Source organism: Podarcis erhardii (assembly GCF_964252035.2).
Source record: "Podarcis erhardii genome assembly, chromosome: 2".
In the NCBI taxonomy this organism is placed as follows: Eukaryota; Metazoa; Chordata; class Lepidosauria; order Squamata; family Lacertidae; genus Podarcis; species Podarcis erhardii.
The window spans coordinates 118,375,104-118,399,059 of record NC_138498.1 but is presented as its reverse complement, the minus strand read 5'-3'; the positions used below and the strand labels follow the sequence as shown (position 1 = coordinate 118,399,059).

Here is a 23,956-nt window from a genome sequence, read left to right as displayed (position 1 = left end):
CCGGCTTGGAAATGGCTGGCTCTCCGGTATCCATCTCTTCTCTGGCTTTGTGTCTCCGGAGCTGGCGACTCGGGACAGAGGATGGTTCCCCGTGGACCCTGCAGGATCCAAGCCCAGCTTAGTCTGGGCCCTCCATCGCTTCTTAGAGAAGCAGGGAAATGGCCTGCCTATTGCTTTGTTCAGTTGGCACACAAGGCGATGTCGGTGGTGGGTAGCTGCTCTCTCTCCCAAAACACTTCACCCTGGAGGAATGAAACATGCAGAACAGTGGGAGAATGCAGAGTGTGTTGCATCATGGACCTCAAGCTGAATATGGCCCCTGGGGCTCTCTCGATCTGGCCCTCAGAACCTTCCCAAGGCCACACCCCCTCTGCCCAGGCCACACCCTCAACAGTCTTGCTTTGGCCCCATTCCTGGGCATTTTTGCCTGGCTGGAATGTGCCCCTGAACTCTGACAGCACCTCTTTGCTTGCCTAGATTGAGGACAGAGAGGAGAGTGTGAATAGAAACTGGCTTACTGTGGGGACGTGGGTGGCGCTGTGGGTTAAACCACAGAGCCTAGGACTTGCCGATCAGAAGGTCGGCGGTTCAAATCCCCGCGATGGGGTGAGCTCCCCTTGCTCTGTCCCTGCTCCTGCCAACCTAGCAGTTTTAAAGCATGTCAAAGTGCAAGTAGATAAATAGGTACCACTCTGGCAGGGAAGGTAAACGGCATTTCCATGCGCTGCTCTGGTTCTCCAGAAGCGGCTTAGTCATACTGGCCACATGACCCGGAAGCTGTACGCCGGCTCCCTCAGCCAGTAAAGCGAGATGAGCGCCGCAACCCCAGAGTCGGCTACAACTGGACCTAATGGTCAGGGTTCCCTTTACTTTATATTTACTGTGTGACGGCGGCATTTACACTTGTTGCTCTGTTTGCTTTTGTCCCTAGCGCTGCCTCCTGCTGATGCGTGGCCCTCGAAAGGCTGCCCAGAAAAAAAACCCCATCCTGATTCAGAACGAAAACAATCTGGATTATCCCCGCGCTGTTTGCTATGGGGCCAAAACAGTTCCACCCAGACGGAAGAGGGAGCTATCGGGAGGCTCCAGGGAGCCACAAGGTTTGCAGAAGTGTGGGCAGAACAGTTGCTTGGCATGCAGAAGGTTTAACCCCCTAGAATCTCCAAGTGCTGCTAGTAAAGGCTTCCTGCCTGAAAGCTTGAAGTGCTGCTGCCGTTCAGTGTAGGCAATGCTGAGCGAGACAGACCCAGTTTACTGACTCCGTAGGAGACTGAATCCTGCGTTCACTTTGCAGGCAGAAAATGCCAGGCAACATCTCAAACTGGGAAGCTCAGTTTGAGATGTTGGGAAATTTGGGAGATCCTCTGCCCGTGAAAGGAGGCAGCAGCCCTGGGGCTGGATGGACTAGTGGTCTGACTCTGGCACAAACTGCTTCCCCCATTCCCAATTCCAACATGTGTTTCATGCCTTTTGCTAACTCCTCAGCTTGCAATCTCCTGCTCTTCTCCCCCAAATGCCCCTTTTCTGCCCCCCCAGCCAAATGCACCTTCTACTTACAGGCTCCCCACAAGAAAAAAAAAATTGCAGCCAGCCTGCAGAGGATTCAGGAGCTCAGCTGGGCAGAGGAGGAAGGTCCTCCACTTTGGACAGCACCCCCCCTCCTGTGGCCCTCCATTTCCTGCCTCTCTAGGAACGAGAGCTCTGTCCCCTTAACCATTCCAGAGCCAAAGTGTGCTTGTGTTCCTCTCCTTCCTCTTGCCTGTTTGGGTTGTTTTATAGCAATTTGGGTATTAAAATGCATGCAAAGGGGCTGGGGGTTCGTGGCCTCTGCTGTTGCATCCGTTTCTTTCCTTAACCAGGAGGAGCAGGAGGAGGTGGCTGGTCAGAAGGAGGGAAGAATGAGGGGTCCAGATGGAGGAAGAAAGGAAGAAAGAAAGAAAGAAAGGAGGAGAGCAGCCTAGCTGAATCCTCCAGGGAGATTTGGAGCGGTCTCCCAGCCAGATCGGATTCTTAGAGGAGTTTGGGTGAGTAAACCTCAAAGTGTAGCCTGGATAGCTCACTTGGTCAGAGCCCGGTGCTGATAATGCCAAGGTTGCAGGTTCAAGCATCACATTAGCCAAAAGATTCCTGCACTGCAAGGGGGTTGAGCTAGATGACCCCAGGGTCCCTTTTAGCTCTACGATTCTATGATTAGAAGTCTATTCAGATGTAAGCCCCAGTGAGCGAAGTGGGACTTATTCCCAGGTAAGTGAATGGACTTCGCAGGGTTGGGGAACCTGGGACGCTCCCTGGTAGGACTGGACTACAACTCCCATCATCCTTGTCCTCTGGCCATGCTGGCCGGGACTGATTTTATATATATATATATATATATATATTTATATATATATATATATATATGCTTTCGTAGATTTTCACGGGTACAGGAATGCAGGTTTTGGTGTCCTCGGGTGTCTTCCCGTGTAAAAGTATATATATATATATGCAGGTTTTGGTGTCCTCGGGTGTCTTCCCGTGTAAAAGTTGGGGTGTCTAGGCGACGTTTCGACGAGGTCTCACTCGTCATCTTCAGGCTGGTGCTTTCGGCTTCTTGTTACTGGAACAGAGCAGGATCTCAGTGTTTGAGTTCCTATAAATACTGTAGAGGGGGTGTGGTGTATAGCCTCCAATGTTCTGGGCAGAGAGGAAGTTCCCAGGCTAGTGTGCCTTTTCTTCTTTTGTTCCTTAATTACTTGAGAGATATCTTGAGTGATTTCTTGAGTGATATCCTGAGTACCACTTAGGTGGGTCATTAGGTGTGGATTAGTTGTTAAAGTCTTTGTGTCTTGACCTCTTGAACTTTGTGAAGAGTTTTCCTGAGAAGATGGCTGTACTGTACTTAGTTGTGCTCTGGCTTGGCTTCGTGTATAGGGGCGAGCTGTGGTTTTGTGGCTTGTGTCAGCCAGATCTGTGTAGGGATTGCAGGGGGGTGCAGCATCCGGAGGTGCCACCATGGATTGGCTACTGGATGGTGTCTGTAATTCATCTGTGGAGAGGGTCTGGGTTTGGGTCTGGTGTGGTTGATTGGTGTTGGCGTTCTGTGTGCCTCTGGATCTGGTGTCAGTTTTTGTGGGGAGGGCTAATTTCCAGATGTCTGGCAAGCGGGATGTGTCGTCACGCTTGTTCATGTTGTGAGGGTGTTTCTCTATCTCGATGGCTTCCATGATTATTCTCTTGTGGTGATGTTCCGTGTTAAAGAGCAATTTGGAATCTGCAAAATTAATTTCGTGTCCTGTTTCTTTCATGTGTTGGAAAAGAGAGGAAGTTTTTTCTTCTTTTTTGACGGCATTCTTGTGTTCTGCGATACGTGCATTTATTCGTCTGTTTGTTTGTCCAATGTACGTGGCTGGGCAGACTTTGCAGGGTATTTCATAGATCCCTTGGTTTTCCAACTGGATTTTATCCTTGGGGTTTCTGAGGATATTGGCTATTTTTTGGAAACAGGACACGAAATTAATTTTGCAGATTCCAAATTGCTCTTTAACACGGAACATCACCACAAGAGAATAATCATGGAAGCCATCGAGATAGAGAAACACCCTCACAACATGAACAAGCGTGACGACACATCCCGCTTGCCAGACATCTGGAAATTAGCCCTCCCCACAAAAACTGACACCAGATCCAGAGGCACACAGAACGCCAACACCAATCAACCACACCAGACCCAAACCCAGACCCTCTCCACAGATGAATTACAGACACCATCCAGTAGCCAATCCATGGTGGCACCTCCGGATGCTGCACCCCCCTGCAATCCCTACACAGATCTGGCTGACACAAGCCACAAAACCACAGCTCGCCCCTATACACGAAGCCAAGCCAGAGCACAACTAAGTACAGTACAGCCATCTTCTCAGGAAAACTCTTCACAAAGTTCAAGAGGTCAAGACACAAAGACTTTAACAACTAATCCACACCTAATGACCCACCTAAGTGGTACTCAGGATATCACTCAAGAAATCACTCAAGATATCTCTCAAGTAATTAAGGAACAAAAGAAGAAAAGGCACACTAGCCTGGGAACTTCCTCTCTGCCCAGAACATTGGAGGCTATACACCACACCCCCTCTACAGTATTTATAGGAACTCAAACACTGAGATCCTGCTCTGTTCCAGTAACAAGAAGCCGAAAGCACCAGCCTGAAGATGACGAGTGAGACCTCGTCGAAACGTCGCCTAGACACCCCAACTTTTACACGGGAAGACACCCGAGGACACCAAAACCTGCATTCCTGTACCCGTGAAAATCTACGAAAGCATATATATATATATATATATATTCCAAATTTTAAAAGTTACAAAAAAAAGTAAGAACAATACCAAATACAAAGAAGAAGGAAAAAAGAAAAAAAATACAACAACAACAGATAAACAAAAAAGAATAAAGATACATTCTCTTAATAAAAAAGGAGGGGGGAAAAAGAAGAAAAAACAATATTAAACCTTTATATGACTTTTTTCCTTTACTTCTTTCCTTGACCTCCTCACACCTCCCAATTTTGTATTCTAGTTCAAATCATTGTTTCAGCACATCCTTCCAACCTAATTTTCATTTAAGTAATTTAATTTAATATATTAAATTTTAACGTCCTCTCTTTCGTCAATTTCATCAACTCATTTTACTTAATCCATTATATCATTTCTACCAAAACCACCTAACTTTCTTTTTCCAACATCTTCCTAGCATTCCTTAATTCTACAATATTTTTTAAGATATACTTTAATTTTTTTCCAATCTTCCTCCACCGACTCTTCCCCTTGGTCCCGGATTCTGCCAGTCATCTCAGCCAATTCCATATAGTTCAGCTGGCCGGGACTGATGGGTGTTGGAGTCTAACAAAAATCTGGAGGGCCACAAGTTTTCACCACCAGCACCTCTGGGGTATAGAAATGTAGGGGGAAGCTGTGGTGTTCCTCTAGTAGTTGCAGGACTTCCTATATGGCCAATGGGCCAGGGATGATGGGAGATGGAGTCCACGAACATCAGGAGGTACACAGGTTATAGAACTGTAGAGTTTTGAAGGGACCCTGAGGGTCATCTAGTCTAACCCCCTGCAGTGCAGAAATATTTTGTCCAACGTGGGGCTTGAACACAACCCTGAGATGAAGGCTTTCATTCTCTGCCAACGGTTTCTCCACCTCTGGTGTGTAGGGAGGGGAGCCTTCAGCCCCATCTGCACTATACATTTAGAGCTATATCATGTCACTTTAAGGGACGCGGGTGGCGCTGTGGGTTAAACCACAGAGCCTAGGACTTGCCGATCAGAAGCTCCCATTGCTCGGTCCCTGCTCCTGCCAACCTAGCAGTTCGAAAGCACATCAAAGTGCAAGTAGATAAATAGGTACCGCTCCGGCGGGAAGGTAAACAGCGTTTCCGTGCACTGCTCTGGTTCGCCAGAAGCGGCTTAGTCCTGCTGGCCACATGACCCGGAAGCTGTACGCCGGCTCCCTCGGCCAATACAGCGAGATGAGCGCTGCAACCCCAGAGTCGGCCAGGACTGGACCCAATGATCAGGGGTCCCTTTACCTTTTACATGTCACTTTAAACAGCCACAGCTTCCCTCAAAGGATCCTGGGAACTGTAATCTGTTAAGGGTGCTGAGAGTTGTTAGGAGATTCCTATTTTCTCTCACAGAACTAAACTTCCCAAAGTCCTGATCAGAATCCCGCTTGTAAGATCATTCAGCGTTCTGGGAGAAATAAGCAGAGCCTTCTTGATGGTAGCTCCACTCTTACAAAACAACCTCCAAAGTAATACGCATATGATCCTATCAGTATAGACCAGACTTTTTGTCCCTCCAAGTGTTGCTGAACTGCATCTCCCATCAGCACCAGCCAATATGGCCTGTAGTCGAGGCTGATGGGAGTTGTAGTCCAACAACAGCCAGTGGGTCAAAGCTTTTGCCCACCCCGGGTACAAGCTTTTAAATGGACTTTGAATACCCACATATTGAAGGCAGCTTTTTCTTAAAAAAAAAAAAAACATAAGTAGTGCTGCTGTTGATTTGAAAATTGTTTTTAGACTGCTTTATATTATTTTAGACTTTATATTATTTCTATTTTATATTCTGTTATTTATCTTCATATTCTTTATATTCTTTTATTTATTTATTTTAAATAATTTTTTATTAGATTTTCCACCATGATAACACAAACCACAAAGCAAGATGATACACAAAAACAGAAAAGGAAAAAGGAAAAAGAAGAAAGGGGGGGAAGGGGGGGAACAATAAACAAATAGACAATAATAACAAACTTAATTCTTCACAAATCCAACCTTTTAAACATCTTGGTTGACTTCCTCAAATCCCTCCCTTCTGAGTTTCCTTGTAATTAAAAGTAACAGCTTTCCAATATCATTATTAAACTAAAACAAATTCCAATTAAAGTCCATCTTATTCACTTTTCTTAACATTCTGAATCCCATTTATTTAATTATAACTTAATTTAATCCTAGGCCTATTTGTTTCTTTCAAGTAATTTCTAGTTTTTTATATTGCAATATTTATTCAAATAGTCCTTGAATTTCCTCCAGTCCTCTTGAAAATAATTTATATTCTTTTAGGCTATTTATATTAGGACCATTTATATTATTTTAGGCTGCTGTTTTAAGTTCCGCTTTTATATCACACAACACTTCTGTGGCTTCATGCTGTGGAATGGCATATACGGTAAATTTGATAAATATCTTAAATGTGCTTTGGTGGTTTACAGCTGGTTTTCCTGCAAGCTCCCTTGGGTGGGCCCTAAAATGCGACCTAGAATATATTATTATTATTATTATTATTATTATTACTACTACTACTACTACTATTATTATTAAGATTGACCAGGGTTTAGTGCTGGACTTTGCCCAGCATGACACTGAGTTCAATTTTCTGCTCAACCATAAAGTTACCTGCCTAGGCTTGGGCTAGTCACTTTTTATAGTCCTCAGTTTTTTCATAGAATTGTTATTGGGAATAGAATTTGCAGAGTAAGGGACACCTGCAACATTGCCCAGAACTCCTTAGAGCAGAGGTGATGGAACCAAGATGTTGCTGGACTACAGCTCCCATAATCCATGACTATTGGCCTTGCTGTCTGGGACTGATGTGAGTTGGAGTCCCACATACACCTGGAGGTGACAGAAGCGTGATGGGGTTTTACAGTCCATGTATAAAGGGTAAAGGGGACCCCTGACCATTAGGTCCAGTCGTAACCGACTCTGGGGTTACAGTGCTCATCTCGCTTTATTGGCCTAGGGAGCCGGAGTACAGCTTCCGGGTCATGTGGCCAACATAACTAAGCCACTTCTGGTGAACCAGAGCAGCGCACGGAAATGCCATTCACCTTCCCACCAGAGCGGTACCTATTTATCTACTTGCACTTGACATGCTTTTGAACTGCTAGGTTGACAGGAGCAGGGACAGAGCAACGGGAGCTCACCCTGTCGCGGGGATTCGAACCGCCGACCTTCTGATCGGCAAGTCCTAGGCTCTGTGGTTTAACCCACAGCGCCACCCGGGCCACTAGTCCGTGTATACTTACACATTTATTTATTAACAATTAATTGCATTTTGACTCCACCCTTCCCGATGGGCGGCTCTTCGCTTTACATTTATCTTCACAGCACCCCTGTGGAGTAGGCTGGGTTGAGAAGTAAACAGGTGCAAAGTACAGGGGTCGTTAACTGCTTTGAGAATAAATAATAGATTTTGGGTACAATATCGAGTACGATGCATGGGTGAGATGGTGGAACGAGAGTCTAAAATTTACAGCATGTGCCACCTTGAAAGATAATATGAAAATAATGTACCGTTGGTACTTGACACCTACGAAATTGGCAAAAACGTATAGGATGAGTAGTAAATTATGCTGGAAATGTGATAAAAATCGCCATCCTTCTCTTTACATGTGGTGATCATGTGAGAAAACAAAATCATTTTGGGAACTGATTTACAACGAATTGAAAAAGATGCTTAAATATACCTTTCCCAAAAAGTCAGAAGCTTTTTTTGCTGGGCTTGATGGGAGACGAAATTGAAAAAGCGGATCAAATATTATTTATGTATGCAACGACTGCTGCTAGAACTTTGTTTGCCCAAAAATGGAAAGTACAGGAATTACCAATGGTGGAGGAGTGGCAGGCAAAATGATGGATTACTCGGAACTAGTAAAATTAACCTGCAGGATCCGTAACCAGGTGGAAGCAAAATTCCAAAGAGATTGGAGTAAATTCATGGACTGTATAAATAATAACTGTAGAAATCTGAAGACCACAAGCAGGACTGAAAAAAATCTTACGACGTGGACTTGACAAAATAAGAAGAAACTGCGGGAAGTAGACTGATATAGGAAAACCTGTGGGAGGGAGGGAGGGATGGAAGTCACGGCTCGGCAGAGTGATGGATAAGGAAGTGTGTGGACGACTGTTGAAATTTATTGTACTTTGTTTAAAATGGAAAATCAATAAAAAGCATTGGGGGGGGGGAGAGAATAATAAACTATTCTGTCCTTTGATAATGAGGTGCATAGCTTTATATATTGTTTCAGTGGTTTCCAAAGGGAGCGAATGGCACGGGTGTCAGGAAGAAATATTCCACGTAGGACTTCCAATCTACTCAATTAATTGCATTTTCTTTCCATTTCTGTTATTTTCTTTCGCACACTATTAAACCAACTTTCTACTTCTTTTTCTGTTACACGCTCAGGGTGGGGTGAGGGACAGTGGTGGGAAAAAGAAGTGTGTGTGGGTATGTATGAATATTTTTAAAGATTGTATGAAATGTTTGCTTGTTTGGTTGGCCTCTGTTATTTTTTCCTACCAATAGGGAACCTATGTAAGGACTCTATATGGGCTCTTGGATGCCCCATAAAGGTATATCCGTAATATGTATAAATGTATTAATGTTGGGGGGGGGGGAATCTACGTTGGGAAGAAGCCGTGCTTTTGCGTAGCTGCTTTGTTTTATACTGCCTGCATGTCCTCAGGTGATATTATAAGGTAGCTGTGTTTTATGTTATGAATCAAGCACAGCTAGGAGTTGTTTTGTTTCCCAGTGTATTTCTTATCAGTAAAATATTTGGTGTAATGCAAGGAAATGTTTATTTTGAAAGTGAAGCTCGGGGGGGGGCTTGTCTACAAACAACAGGTCCCCACAATCCCCCTCCCAATTTTTTTATTGATTTTCACAAAATTATAAACAAACAAATAAACAAACGAACATAAATCATAATCTTATTAAAACTAATCTTATTCACATTGTTAAGTGACTTCCTCGTATCCCCTAGTTGAATTTCAATGTAGATCATTTTAACGGTTTTCCAAAATTCTTATATAATTAACTTAATCACTTAACATGTTTCTTTCTTATTCATTCAGTGTTAAACATACTCATCCATCATTTTACATATTTAAATTCTAAGCCTATCTGGCTATTGCAAGCTTTTTTTTCCAATTAATTTAACTTAACGTATTTAACTAAATAGTCATTAAATTTCATCCATTCTTCCTGGTACTCCTCCTCCTTCTGGTCCACGGACTCTTCCGGTCAGGTCGGTCCCCACGATTCTTTGCGGGCTTTAAAAGCAATTTATGGCTCTGTGGCTTTTTTAAGCGCCTTTGAAACACACCCTTCCCTCTGAAAGAATTCTGGGCCCTGTAGTTTTACCCCTGGCGGAGCCACAATTCCCAGCAAACTACAGCTCCCAGAATTCTTTGAGAGGAAAATAGCAATTTGGCATCTGCTTTAAAGGGCCAGTGTGCATGCCCTGTCTTTTCCATATGGTGTGTTTGCAGGAAAACAGAGCTGTCCTTTAGAGTACCCAGGGGTGTGTGTGTGTGTGTGTGTGCATGTGCATGCATCACACCAGCCCCCAAAGTGTTGTGATGCGTTTGATTGTCTCTGTGTGTATTGCCTTTGCAATACATCTGAAATGCTTCTCTAAGGGTTAAGCTGACCGAGTCTCTATTCCTAGGATACCTTTGAGGAAGGAGGGTTGTAAACTGCTTTAAGTCACTTCCTGCTTTTCATCTCTCTCTCTCTCTCTCTCTCTCTCTCTCTCCCCCCCCCCAAAAAAAACCCCTTTCCCAGCCACTGTGGGTAAGATCCAGGCTGTGATGTCCATGGCTGGAGGGGATCTGGTGAGTTTCTTGCAAAAGTGTGCATGGGTAGATTAAAGAGAGCAGGGCAGGGGAGATTTGCAGCATGAGAGTTGTCATGAAACTCAAGAGGGTGTCCAATAATTTGCCACATTTGCTCCCTTTCTCTCCCCCCCCCTTCTTCCTCCTCCCCAGCTGGGGCAGATGGAGGCAAGCTTGGCCTTTTAATTTGGAGGGTGGGGTGGGATTTTGGGGAGCCCCCCCCAAAAAAAAAAGAAAAAAGGGGGGAAGGCAGTTTTTAATTGTGAGAGTGTAGAAAGGGGAGGGGCAAGGAAAACACACCCCGGTTTGACCCCCAAGGCAAGGAGGGCGGCCGTTGAGGTCACTTTCCCCATCCATCTGAGGTCACTTTCCCTATCCATCTGGCCGCTGCATCTGAAAAAACGAATAAACGGGAGATTGCAGAGCTGCGGAAAGGTTCAGAAAAAGTTGTCCAAAATGATCAAGGGGGTTGGAGCATATGATGAAAAGGTTGCAGTGTTTTGGGGGGGGGTTGTTTATAGAGAAAATGGAAAGTAAGAAGGGACATGTAAGATTATGCAGGGTGTGTCACAAAAAGTTTTCCTTCCCTCCCTCCTAATTCTAGAATTTTAGGATGCTAATGAAGCCGGGACAAGCAAAAGGAAGGACTAGTTTTGCACACTTGTTCTGAGCCTCATGGAAGCAACCCCCCCAGGTGCTTTGCGAGTGGAATATAAATGTTAAATAATTATCGGTACCGGTGGGACTCTCAAATCCTTACATGGGCAAAATGGCTCCCGAGTGGTCGGGAGCAGCAGTTTGTATGAGCAGAAAAATATACTTAGGGAGATGGAATTAAGGGAACATCCCAATTAATTCAAGGGTTTCTGAGGCCTCTCGGTGGTTGTGGTGAGGAGGAAGGGAAAACTGGGAGGGAGGAACGGAATGGAATATTCTGAGAAAGGGCATGGACTGGCTTGCATTCCATACTGCAGTACTTTTGAACGGGTCCTGATAATAGCAACAAGAACAAATTGCCAAATTCTTCTCTGCTAACTGTCCAGTAAATTCATTTGCTACCTGCGGTAGCCTGCCTTTTTAAAATGATTTATTTATTTGTTCAATTTTAATAATACAACAATGTGCAGGGACCCGTCTTGCATCAGTTTTCAGAACCAGGGAGGCACAGTAAGTAAGTTGACCACAACATAAAAAGCAAAACTTAATCATTTTTTCCTAGGATTAATATGTTATTTGTTTTCATTAATATAATACTAATGAATTTTATTTGATTTTTTAAAAAATACTTAAAACAATTCCCGTACTGATGCAGGTCGGGAAGGATCTCTGCTTAATCAGCTTGTTGGAAGAAGACGGTTTTCCGTAGGAAACAGAGATGACGCCTGTGTAATATTTGAGAGGAGGGAAATCCAAAGGGTACGTTCCACAATATAATAATAATAATAATAATAATAATAATAATAATAATAATAATAATAATTTATTCCCCAGACACTTTGTGAGGCTCCCAACAGAATATTAAAAACACAATAAAACATCAAACATTAAAAACTTCCCTAAACAGGGCTGCCTTCAGATGTCTTCTAAAAGTCAGATAGTTGTTTATTTCCTTGACATATGATGGGAAGGAGTTCCACAGGGCAGGAGCCACTACCAAGAAGGCCCTCTGCCTGGTTACCTCACTTCTCGCAAGGAGGGAACCGCCAGAAGGCCCTCGGAGCTGGACCTCACAGTGTCCAGGCTGAACGATGGGGGTGGAGACGTTCCTTCAGGTATACTAAAGGCCCGATATCATAATATTGTGCAGGATGGACCTCCTGATAGCACGGCATTTGCAGGATCCCCCCTCCTGCATAGTGCAGTGCAAAGTTGGGTATATAAGGAGTGAGACGGTATAGGGTTTTATATGCCAAAAGCAGCACATTGAACTTAGCTCAGCAGCTGACTAGAAGCCAGTATTGCCAGTGAGTTGCAGCCTTGTCCTGTGTGTGTTTCCTCAGAAGTAGGCATGCATGTGGCTATAGCTTTAGGCAAAACAGAAGTCCTTACCTCACCTTTTAAAAATAATTATCCCAAGTGTATAGGTCTCCTCCCAGCCAGTGTTTTGCCGGAGGGATTTAAGCACATTAGAGAAAATTAGGTTATGTGCAGTTAAGGTGTTCTCTCTGTTGCAATCAGATGCACTTAAAGAAAGAAATCGACTTTTTGCAGTTAGGAAAGTGACAGGAAAATGCACTGAACAGTATTTTGCTGCAGGGATTCTACTGCATGCTGGAAATTTAGGTTTTAGAGTGGCTGGGGCTGCCTTAGCTGGATGGGTGGGGTATAAATAGTAAAATTTTTATTATTATTCCTTCTCTGTTCCAGCAAACCTGCTTTTTCAAAAACACCCACATTTTGCAGTTAGGAAAGTGACAGTGAAACGCATGGAAAAGTGGGACGAATGAATGACTGATGGGAAGATACTTAAACACCCTTCTTGTTTTTCTCTGTTCTTCTCATCCTTGGCCTTTCTCTCCCTTTCCTATAGGGATGAGACCCAATGGCTTTCTCGAACCCTTCAGTTTTGCCTTTCTGATGTGATGTGACTGCCTCATTTGGCAGTGTGGCAGAACAGCACCCTGCAGACTTTTGCGGGCCCACGACGTAGCATCCGACCTCCTCCTGCTCCCCTCCAAATTCTGCCTTTTCCCCAAGAAACGAGAGAGGATGAGAGCGGAACAAGGAGACCCGTTGGCTGTCGGTCTTCAGTTGGAGGCCACGCTGGAGCACCAAGTGAAGACAGAAGACTCGCAAGACGTGGTCGGTCCCAAAGCAGTGGCCGTGGACCCGTCTGCCGCCCAGGCTGGGAGCAGTAGCGGATGCTGGGGAAAAAATGGAGCAGCAGTTGTCCCAAGCGAGGAGGATGTGATCCCCTTAGACGCTCCTCCGCGTCGGATGCTGAATTCGACTTGGCCCACAAAGGAACAACCCCTAGCTGAAGAAATGCAGAGCTTCGTGGCAAGGTTGAGTGACGGAGAGGCTTGTATCCCAACCACTGGCCTGGCTAAAGATTTCCTCATGAAGAAGCAGGAAGAGGATGATCAGGTGAGCGAGTTGCATCCTGGTATTTTCCCAAGTGATTATCTGGTGGGTAACAAGTAGTGCATTTTTTCTTTAAAAAAATGTTTAGGGGTACTCTCATTTTGACTCAAGAAAACCAACATTTTATAGTTCAAATCGGGGAAAATAAATACAGGCAATGGACAAAAGGCCACCATCAGGGGTAGCAATGGAACTGGCGATTCACCGTGCTAGAGAAGAAACTTTAAAAAAAAAAAAATTAGTTTCTTCTCCCGTTAGATTCACAAAATGTTTAGGGGTATGTGTACCCTGTGTCCTCCCAGAAAAAAGGCACTGGTAATATGCTGGTCATCTAAGTTGGTTGATTCTCAAATGTTTCACTGTGGCAGGATTCTCCACTGTTAAGCAAAACAGTGTAAAACAGCGATCAAATATTTTAAAATGATTTTCTGAAAGTGCTTATTACTGCTAGTGGTAGCAAATGAAGTAAGGCTGATTTTTTAAAAAAACTTTTATTTTTAGATCAATTTTGTTCTGAATTTAACAGTATTACAAACCACTGGTTTAGGGTGAACAATTAATGAAAGTGGTGGGAAGGAAGGGAATTGATTACTGGGAAGCCAGCAAGGAAGAGCCAGCCTGGGGCAGGAACATTTGAAAGCAGAAAACTTAAGGCTTTGAGAAAGTTTGCTGCTAGTTTCCTGATCTCACTCTCCGTTTCCTGACCACCAACTTCAGAGCGATCCTTTTGGGGCATCTCGCAATCCTTTGTGTTACTTTGGGTGGTGCCACAGAGAAGGCCCTGCATGCCGAATATACAGTGGTGCCTCGCAAGACGAAAAGAATTCGTTCCGCGAGTCTCTTTGTCTTGCGGTTTTTTCGTCTTGCGAAGCAAGCCCATTGACGGATTAGCGGATTAGCGCTATTAGCGGTATAGCGGCTTTTAGCGGCTTAGCAGATAAGCAGCTTAGCGGCTTAGAAAAAGGGGGGGGAGGAGAAAAAAAACCGCAGGAACTCGCAAGACATTTTCGTCTTGCGAAGCAAGCCCATAGGGAAATTCGTTTTGCGAAGCACCTCCAAAACGGAAAACTCTTTTCGTCTAGCGAGTTTTCCATCTTGCGAGGCATTCGTCTTGCGGGGCACCACTGTATGTGTCACTGCTGGCAGTTGTTTCAGGAGCTGGCCCCCCGTTGGAGTCAGGCTTATGCGTGAAGAGCTGACCCCTTTTATTTTCCTGACTTGGGGGGGGGGTTCCTTCTCTTTGTTTTGTGTGCAGGTGGCATTCATTGACGTGGCTGCTGACTCGCCCCAGGCAGGGGCTCCATCAGACATTTTGCAGAGGCCCCTGTTCAGAGTGATGGCACAGGAAAACGATGGCGACACAGATTTTCCTGGTAAGGATTTCTGGTGCTTGAAGGTCCCTATGGATCACCTATATATTTTGGAAGGTTGGACCAACCTTCCCAAAATGTATTCTTTCTCTCGCTTGAGGCTCCTGCTCTTAAATAAGATGTTAATTTAGCCATCATAGTGACATCGTTTATAGCTCCTTGTGTTGCTCTTTTACGGAATTCAATATACGATTCAGCAGCAACAATACAAGGGTATTGTTACCTTTACCTTACCCCGTAATTCAAGAGTCTAGTCACTATTTTATAAACCTTAAACCTGTGGCAGTGAATAAAAAAACTGCGGTTAACATTTGTACCGCAGACCAGAAGGTTTTTCCAATTCTCATTTGATGGGTGAGTGCTAACAATTGTCCTTGCAACCCAAATTTTTTAGTTATCCTTACTTCTGGAAGCTTTCCAGTTCAAGCACGATGGACTGGAAAGCGATACCTTCCTTTGTTCTTTTAATGGAAAATCCTTAACAAAACCTTGAGCATTAGTACAGTGGAGAGAGACCTTGTGTTAATCCAGAACTGTAAGCCTATTTTTCTCATTGGGATCATCCCAGCCATTTTGTTCTGGTAAAATGAGCAATTAATTGTTGCTTTGAGTGCCACACCTCATTCCAGGTGAAAGATATAGTTTAGTGATTGAATTAGAATAAATGGAGTATGTTGTTACATAGTGTACGTAAGAATACGTTTTTATGTTGTGAACCGTCCCATGATCTTCGGATGAAGGGCAGTACACAAATTATTATTTGATTACATTTTATTAAGTTACAGTGTTTTTAACATACACAGTCAAAACAAAATTTCATCTTTTCTCTTACTTTTATCAACTTTTATCACCCCATTTTCCATGAAGTTGTTTCTTCTCCCCTTCTGCACTTTTATCATCTATCTATTAAATCATAACTACAGTATAATGATCTAATTAGGTACTTCTGTAGCTCATAGCTCAAATCCTGCTAGCAAGTTCATCATACTATAATATTTCTTTATAATAGTCTGAAAAGGCATCCATTCTTCCTTAAAACAGCATTAGATTCTCTTAATTTTGCCGGTTCTGTATAGTCTATTATCCTACAAATTGAATAAATAATTCTAACAATTTTTGTGCACTCAACACAGGTTTGCAGCTTATCAAAGTATATTTTGTGTCTTTCCTTCTTTCTTTCTTTCTTTCTTCCTTCCTTCCTTCCTTCCTTCCTTCCTTCCTTCCTTCCTTCCTTTCTTCTTTACATTTCTCAACACGTTTTAGAGTTATTTCTTATCTAGCACACCAATAATGACAGGAGTTGAGTGCCACATTTTAAATGTGTTGAGCGGGTAACTGTCTTGTCATCGTGTTGTCTGCTTTGCAGGTGGAGAACTGTTTGCTGAAATAAGTCATGGCTCATCTTCATTTTGTGCTGGGATAGAAACAGATGCTATGGATTCCGATCAGGTTAGGCAAAGACCCTCAAAGGGACTTCCTTTTGTTTCACACACACACACACACACACACACACCCTGGAGGGCCACATTTGGCCCTTGAGTCTTAGGTTCCCCCAGTGCTTTTTTTCTAGGGGTACGCAGGGGTATGCATGCCCCTAAACTTTCTGTGAATCTAACAGGAGAAGAAACTATTATTTTTTTAAATTTTAGTTTCTTCTCTAGCATGGTGAATCATCAGTTCCGCTGCTACCCCCGATGGCGGCTTCATTTCCTTTCCCGGTGTTTCCTGCGTCTCAGGCAGAAGCGGGTGTTTAATGTGTGAAGCAGTGTGGAATGTGGATGTGTGGTGTTTTACTGATGAAAGTTTGGCCTCGTTGAGGGGCAGTATTTCAATATGAGTAATGCATGTTCTTTGTACTTTTGTCCATTTAGTGTCTTTATTCCCTCCCCCCCCCAATTCGAACTATTAAATGGTGCTTTTCTTGAGTCAAAATGAGACAACCCGTAAACATTTTTTTAAAAGAAAAAATATCATTTGAATGATAATAGTAGTAATAAAATAAAATTAATATAAGGGGGGCGGGAAGCAAAAAAAGAAAAAATAGCACTGGGTTCCCCAATCCTGGGATACAGGAAGTGGAAGGTTTTCCACCTTGCGTGAGACTCTTTGTGAGATTGACTTCCCGCCATCCCAACTTCCTTCCAGGGGCCTGTGACCTTTGAGGAAGTGGCTGTGCATTTCACAGAGGGGGAGTGGGGCCTGCTGGACCCAGACCAGAGAGCCCTCTACAGGGACGTCATGGTGGAGAACTATGGGAACGTCGCCTCTCTGGGTAAGGATCCCTTCGCTCTTTGGTGGAGGGACCATGAGGAAGGACTTGCAGCCCCCGTGGCAGAGAATCGGGCCTTGCATGCAGAAGGTCCCAGGTTCAGCTCTGGGCTGCGAATGTTCCCTGCCTGAAACCCTTAAAAGCTGCTGCTGCTGGTCAATGTAGGCGGTGTTGAAACAGGTGGACCAGTGGTCTGGCTTGGGACAAAGCATCTTCTTATAATTCTGTCACGTCTCTGGGTGAAGTCATCTCAAATATGTCAGCTGGATAGCTCAGTTGGTTAGAGCTGAGAGCCAGTGTGGTGCGGTGGTTAAGAGCGATAGACTCGTAATCTGGGGAACCGGGTTCGCGTCTCCGCTCCTCCACCTGCAGCTGCTGGGTGACCTTGGGCTAGTCACACTTCTCTGAAGTCTCTCAGCCCCACTCACCTCACAGAGTGCTTGTTGTGGGGGAGGAAGGGAAAGGAGAATGTTAGCCGCTTTGAGACTCCTTCGGGTAGTGATAAAGCAGGATATCAAATCCAAACTCTTCTTCTTCGATCCCCGTATGGGACAGCTGCATATTTCTGCATTGTAAGGGGGTTGAATTAGATGATCCTCAGGGTCCCTTCCAACTCTGATTCTATTTTGATTCATTCTATGTTGAGACATAGAGATGCGGGTGGCGCTGTGGGTTAAACCACAGAGCCTAGGGCTTGCCGATCAGAAGGTCAGTGATTCAAATCCCCGTGACGGGGTGAGCTCCCGTTGTTCGGTCCCTGCTCCTGCCAACCTAGCAGTTCGAAAGCACGTCAAAGTGCAAGTAGATAAATAGGTACCGTTCCGGCAGGAAGGTAAACGGTGTTTCCGTGCGCTGCTCTGGTTCACCAGTAGCGGCTTAGTCATGCTGGCCACTTGACCTGGAAGCTGTACTCCGGCTCCCTCGGCCAATAAAGCGAGATGAGCGCCACAACCCTAGAGTCGGTCACAACTGGACCTAATGGTCAGGGGTCCTTTTACCTTTACCTTTATGTTGAGACATAAGGAAGGGCCACAGCTCACTGGTAGAGGCAGGCAGGACATCCCAGCTTCAATCCCCAATATCTTGAGAGGCGTCCAAACCTACAGAGAACAAATGGACAGATCACTCTCTAAAATAAGTAGCAGATAATTGCTAACAGCCATTGACCGATCTCTCTAACCCTCAAGGTGAGGAACTTCCTGGCCTGCAGAATCTGCAAGACCCTCAACTTCCATCTTCCCTGATTGTTGCCCATGCTGGCTGCAGTGTGGATGGGAACTGGAGTCTGAGAAAATCTGAAAGCCAGCAGCTGATTCCCCCTCAATCCCTCAGTTAGAAGATCTTGCCTTCCCAAATATTGTGCTGGAGTGGCAGTGGCCAGGGTGGTTTCAGAGTGGCTGGTTTGAAGTTCCTCAAGAAAGCCAGAAATAATAGCTTTGGGGTGTGTGATGGGCTTTTTTCTGTTCTTCTCCAGAAGGGCCTCCGGTTCCTAAACCTGATCTCATCTCCTGGTTGGAAGAAAAGGAAGAGATATTTGACCAGAGCTCTGAAGAAGGAGAACAACCGACAGGTCGATTCTTAATTGCAGCACTTGGGACCTTTTAGGGGGGCAGGTGGGGCTTGTCAACCTGGGAAAGTAGCCCATCTAGGAGAAGGAAACTCTGACCCTCCCTGGTTTTTGCTGCCAAGGATTGACTTAGCATGTCTTCCAAACCCAGGGCTCGTGATTAAGCTCCTTCCCTTGGTCATAGTTCATGGTTCCTGAGGAACAAGGTTATGTCCTTAGGTAGGAGAGAGCTTTACCATGAGGCCCAGTTTGGACGCCACGCTGAGCCAAACCATGGCTGAGCTCTGGACAGCAAAACGCATCTAGGAGGAGCAAAGCAAAAAGCAGCTGTGAGGTCCTTTTCAGGAGCTTCTCCAAGCCGAGTTTTGGCCTGGCCTGTTGTGTGAACCAGGCCACCGTCTGATTCGTGAGGCATCTCCCCAGGGTTTTGGGGGGGAAATCTCGTGGTTTAAGGTGCCATTTTCTCCTTACAATCTTCTTGGTCTCCTATTTCAGTGGCCGATCTCTGGGGGAGCGAACACAGCGGGGGACCGGCTGAAGTGGCTCCGAAAGGAAGCAAGATGGAAGAGGCGAAGGAAAACGTTGGAAATGGAAGAGAAGCCGAGACGCCCGAGGGAAATCAGCCGAGAGAGACATGGCAGAAGGAATCAGCTGGTAGATTTACTTATTTGAAGATTCATATCCTGGTTTTCTGTCCAATTCAGACAGAAAGTGATCTTTTCTCCCCTCCCTCTCGCTACAGATAGCGGGACTGGGACCTCCCTCAGCATAGAGGACTCTCAAGAGGAAGACCTTTTGTTGGAAGAGCCACTCGAGGCACAGCCAGGAGGATCCCAAGAGGGCATTTCTTTTGTGGCTGAAGCTGCAGAGAGTGAGTGTCCACTACGAGCCAGGATGGGGGCCCTCTGCCTTCCCACCAGATGCTGTTTGACTGTGGCCACATCTGTACCAGACAACCGAAGCAGTCTTATACCATTTTAAACAAGCCATGTTTCTTTTCTCTTTTTGAAATAATTTTTATTTGGTTTTTAAAAATAGAAACTTATAACAAAATCAATTAAAAGTCCATATAAAGAGATTGCCCCAAATCTCAAGATTTCCCCCCCAACCCCTCCATGGGTCCTAATGTCAATATTTACAACTGCATATCAATCCATTATCCACATTTTTTTTATCCATCCAAATTGCCCATAGTCTTTGTTACCTTACAAGTGAGGTTAAAATCCTGCTGTTTTCCTCTTCTTCCAATGGTCTCCTAAATAAATTATAATTTCCCCCCATTCTTTTTCTAAAGTTCTTGTCCTCTTGGTTCCTAAAGCTTTCCAGTTAATTTTGCCATTTCAGCATAGTCCCATCAACTTGGTTTGCCATTCTTCCCTGGTCGGGATTGTTTCTTCTTTCCATTTCAGAAGCCATGTTTGTTGGCTGAGAGGGTGCTGAGAGTTATTAAGAAGCACAGCCCTTCTCTTCACAGAGATACAATTCCCTGAGTTTGATAGGAAGAGGGATTGACTGTTAAGCCATGCTGGGAGTGGGGGTTCTGAGAGGGGAGCAGGGCCCTCCCCACAGTTCTTAATAAACTACACTTCCCTTTGGGGGAGGCCATGATGGTTTCTACACAAACTCTCACCCACCGCCTCCTGCCTTCATCCAGGCAAGCAGGTGGTTCAAGGAGGGTGCAAAGTAGGGTAGGTCGGGGGTGTTGCCTGTGAGGTAACTGGGGGGGCTTGGGAGGGGCATTTGGCACCAAGGCATGAGGCACCCATTGTTGGGTTAGGGTAGCGATGACATGAAGCTGCCCCCATCTGACCCCAGGTGTGTTTTGGTGGTTAGAATGGCAGGCTGGGACCTGTGACTCCGGAGTCCACATCCGCACTCTGCCAGGAAGCTCACTGGGGTGACTTTGGGCCAGTCACTTTCTCTCGGCCTAATTTACTTCACAGAGTTGTTGTGGGATAAAGGAGAGTTGGGGGGGAGCCAGGTATAGCACTTGGAACACCTTGGAGGAAAGGAAAGGATATAGATCTAATAACAATACAGTGGTCCCTCAGGTTAAGTACTTAATTCGTTCTGGAGGTCCGTTCTTAACCTGAAACTGTTCTTAACCTGAAGCACCACTTTAGCTAATGGGGCCTCCTGCTGCCGCCGTGCCGCCACCATGCGATTTCTGTTCTCATCCTGAAGCAAAGTTCTTAACCTGAGGTACTATTTCTGGGTTAGCGGAGTCTGTAATCTGAAGCGTATGTAACCTGAAGTGTATGTAACCCGAGGTACCACTGTAGAGTGGTACCTCTGGAAGCAACCGGGATCCGTTCCAGAGCCCCGTTCACATCCTGGGTAGAACGTAACACGCGACTGTGTTTGCGCAGGTCGCGTTTCGCCGCTTCCGCGCATGCGCGTGACATCATTTTGAGTGTCTGCACGAGTGGCAAAACCTGGAAGTAGCGCGTTCCATTACTTCTGGGTCGCCGTGGAGCGTAACCTGAAACATTCAACCTGAAGCATATTTAACCCAAGGTATGACTGTACAGTGGTACCTCGGGTTAATTCGTTCTGGAGTTCCGTTCTTAACCTGAAACTGTTCTTAACCTGAAGCACCACTTTAGCTAATGGGGCCTCCCGCTGCCGCCGTGCGATTTCTGTTCTCATCCTGAAGCAAAGTTCTTAACCCGAGGTACTATTTGTGGGTTAGCGGAGTCTGTAACCTGAACCTGAAGCGTATGTAACCTGAGGTACCACTGTAGTCAGTTGAGGAACACAGGAAGCTGTCTTATACCAAGTCAGATCCTTGGCCCAGCCAGCTCAGTATTGTCTTCCCTGACTGGCAGCAGCTCCCCAGGGTTTCATGGATGTTTAAGCTGAGATTTCTGCATTGCCAGGGGGTTGGACTGGATGACCCTTGGGGTCCCAACTCTACAGTTCTAAGATTCTAGTAAGCAGGGAGTCTCTCCCAGCCCTGCACAGAGATGTCAGGATTTGACCTTGGGACTTTCTGCATGCAAAGCGGGTCGTCTATCACCAATCTGTGGTCTTTTCCCTTTTTTATTATAATTTTTCTTAAATTTCTGTTTTACATTTTAGAATATTCACTTAAACAACCTTAAAACATCAGTGACTTCCGTTCCTCTCTTTCCATGGTTCATATTGCACAACATAAATCCCTGCATATTTTATATAAAGTAAACCATTCAGTATTCCATTATAACATCCACCAAAACTTATTTACACTGTTGAATTTATCTTAATGCTGCCCACATTTTCAGATATACACAATTTTCCTCCATATATTCAATAAACATTTTCCAATCTTCTTTAAACGTATGTTCTTGTTCTCTTATTCTATATGTTAGGTCCACAAGCTACGCATATTCCATCAGTTTCAGTTGGCATTCTTCTTTAGTTGGGACTTTGCTCATTTTCTATTTTGGGGCTAACAGAACACGAGTCACAGTAGTGGCATAAATAAATAACCTTCCCAGGTGTCAAAAAGTCTGTGGTCTCTTCCCTTAAAGATGCCAAAGGGATCTACAGGCAAAAGAACCATTTTTCAGCTCTTTGTTCTTCGCAGAAATAGACTTGGTGTGATTTCACAGAGTTTGAATCTTTTATATTTCCTTCACTTTTGTATTGATCTCTCTCTCTCCCTCTCTACTAGGTGATGGCTGGGAGAGCGAGAGTGAATGGGAACCATACGGGGTGTTGTCAGACGATACAGAGGATGAAGATAATGTTGGAGATCAAGGAGGACTAGAGCAAAACGGGGACGACCAAACAGAAGAAGACTGGCGGGATAAACCCAATTGCCAGGGCAGCGACTTCAACGGGTTGCCAACTCCGGCGAAAGTTTACAAAGGCAAAAGAAAAAACCAGTGCAAGGTTTGCGGGAAGAGCTTCACGCGCAAGGCGAGCCTTAAGGTTCATCAGAGAATCCACACGGGGGAGAAGCCCTACAAGTGCACAGTCTGCAGCAAAGGCTTTTGCGACAAAACCAGCTTTCTTAGACATCAGAGAATCCACACGGGCGAGAAGCCGTACAAATGCCCCGAGTGCGGGAAGAGCTTTAACCGGACCACAAATCTGATTACGCATCAAAAGACTCACGTGGAGACCAGGGAGAAGACGTTCCACTGCTCGAGCTGCAGCAAGAGCTTTTACAACAAGTACAGCCTCAAGACTCACTGGCGCAGTCACACGGGGGAAAAGCCCTACAAGTGCTCCAGCTGCAGCAAGAGTTTCTGCGACAAGTCGAACCTGGAGGCCCACTGGCGGGTGCACACCGGCGAGAGGCCCTTCGAGTGCACAGAATGCGGGAAGAGCTTCAGCGACCGCAGGACCCTCCTCCGACATCAGAGAATCCACACCGGGGAGAAGCCCTACAAATGCACGGAATGCGGGAAGAGCTTCAATGACCTGGCCACCCTGCTCCGGCACCAGAAGATCCACACGGGCGAGAAGCCCTATCGGTGCACCGAGTGCGGGAAGAGCTTCAACCAGAGCTCTCACCTCATCCGCCACCAGAACACGCACGACGCCCAGCGCCACAAAGGCCGGTCGCGCAAGGCCAAGGCTGCGGTCGGAGCCAACATCTTTCTGGACATCACTCAGAGCTTCACTCCAGAGAGCATCGGCTTCACGCAAGAGAACTATTACGGATACGCTCACCCTGCGGAAACGTTTCACTGGCCCATTACGTCTTACGCACCCTCGGCGGAGGCCGGAGAAGGAGGGGTGCCCAACCTGTGGACAATCGAGGAGACTTCCGTCGGAGACCAAGCCATCCTAGTCATGAAAGAGTTAACCGAGGACAGGACCTTGACGCTGTGAAGGATGCTCAGAGCAGGGGAGGAGCTTCATCCAGGCCTACGGCCATCCAGTAAGATTGTCCGGTCAAGCAAGAAAGCCATGCTTTAGACATTCTTGGAAAGAAGCATGTTTGAAAGCAGAGATGTGTCGATCCAAGATCTGACTGGCTGAAGCTCCGTTTGGATCTTTAGGCAAAGGATCTTCAGAAAGGGAGATCCAGCTCTGCAGGGAAGATTCCTTGCATTTCACAGCTATGCCCGCTTCCTGCTTGACTTAGAGGAGAGATCTATCATTACTGAACAGAGAACAGGGATTCTCAAAGATTACATTTTTGGGGTGTATGCCTTCAAAACATAAAGGGAAAAGAGGCAGAACATTAAAAATAATGCTGTTTTGGTTCCGACCCAGTTGTTGTTCTCTTCAGCTCTCTTGGACTAGATGGAAGCAAAACGACTGAATGAGATTCAGCAACTGGCTGTGGCAGAATGAATGACAATCAGGGTGGTCTGTAAAAAAAACACCCCGCTTTTGTCCTCCCCCATATTTCGAAAGATGGACATTATTTAACTGGGGGGGGGGGAATTTGGACACCCATTGTGCTTGTTCTGACCCACATCAAATTTTAAAGAGGGTGTTTTAAAAGGGGTTTGTTGCCTCTTGGTATCAGTTTGGTTAAAAATTTTAGACTCTCACAT

At 45.4% G+C, this 23,956-nt stretch overlaps 1 protein-coding gene across 4 annotated transcripts; it reads left to right on the top strand.

Moving 5' to 3' along the window:
• Window positions 1-1,758: 1,758 nt before the first annotated feature.
• Window positions 1,759-23,681, top strand: LOC309336610 (uncharacterized protein). Of its 4 annotated transcripts, none has more exons than XM_081852631.1 (10): window positions 1,901-2,024; window positions 10,119-10,168; window positions 12,699-13,255; window positions 14,508-14,625; window positions 15,989-16,071; window positions 16,768-16,894; window positions 18,366-18,461; window positions 18,954-19,112; window positions 19,201-19,329; window positions 22,114-23,636. In XM_081852631.1, exons 3-10 carry the CDS (start codon window positions 12,878-12,880, stop codon window positions 23,280-23,282), a joined length of 2,259 nt encoding a protein of 752 aa, XP_081708757.1. In that variant the 5' UTR covers window positions 1,901-2,024; window positions 10,119-10,168; window positions 12,699-12,877; the 3' UTR covers window positions 23,283-23,636. The 4 variants fall into 4 exon arrangements, with proteins under 4 accessions (XP_081708759.1, XP_081708757.1, XP_081708758.1 ...); XM_081852634.1 differs by lacking the exon at window positions 1,901-2,024 and adding an exon at window positions 10,773-10,862 and having other exon boundaries at window positions 10,092-10,168; window positions 22,114-23,681; XM_081852633.1 differs by lacking the exon at window positions 10,119-10,168 and having other exon boundaries at window positions 1,759-2,024.
• Window positions 23,682-23,956: the final 275 nt, after the last annotated feature.

What these genes read in the sequence shown, in the direction of transcription:
- LOC309336610 (XM_081852632.1), top strand. Translation starts at nt 12,878, where the DNA reads ATGAGAGCGGAACAAGGAGACCCGTTGGCTGTCGGTCTTCAGTTGGAG. An exon ending in TGGGAACGTCGCCTCTCTGG is followed by an intron (nt 16,895 to 18,365) that starts GTAAGGATCCCT and finishes GTTCTTCTCCAG; the next exon opens with AAGGGCCTCCGGTTCCTAAA. An exon ending in AGAAGGAGAACAACCGACAG is followed by an intron (nt 18,462 to 18,953) that starts GTCGATTCTTAA and finishes CTCCTATTTCAG; the next exon opens with TGGCCGATCTCTGGGGGAGC.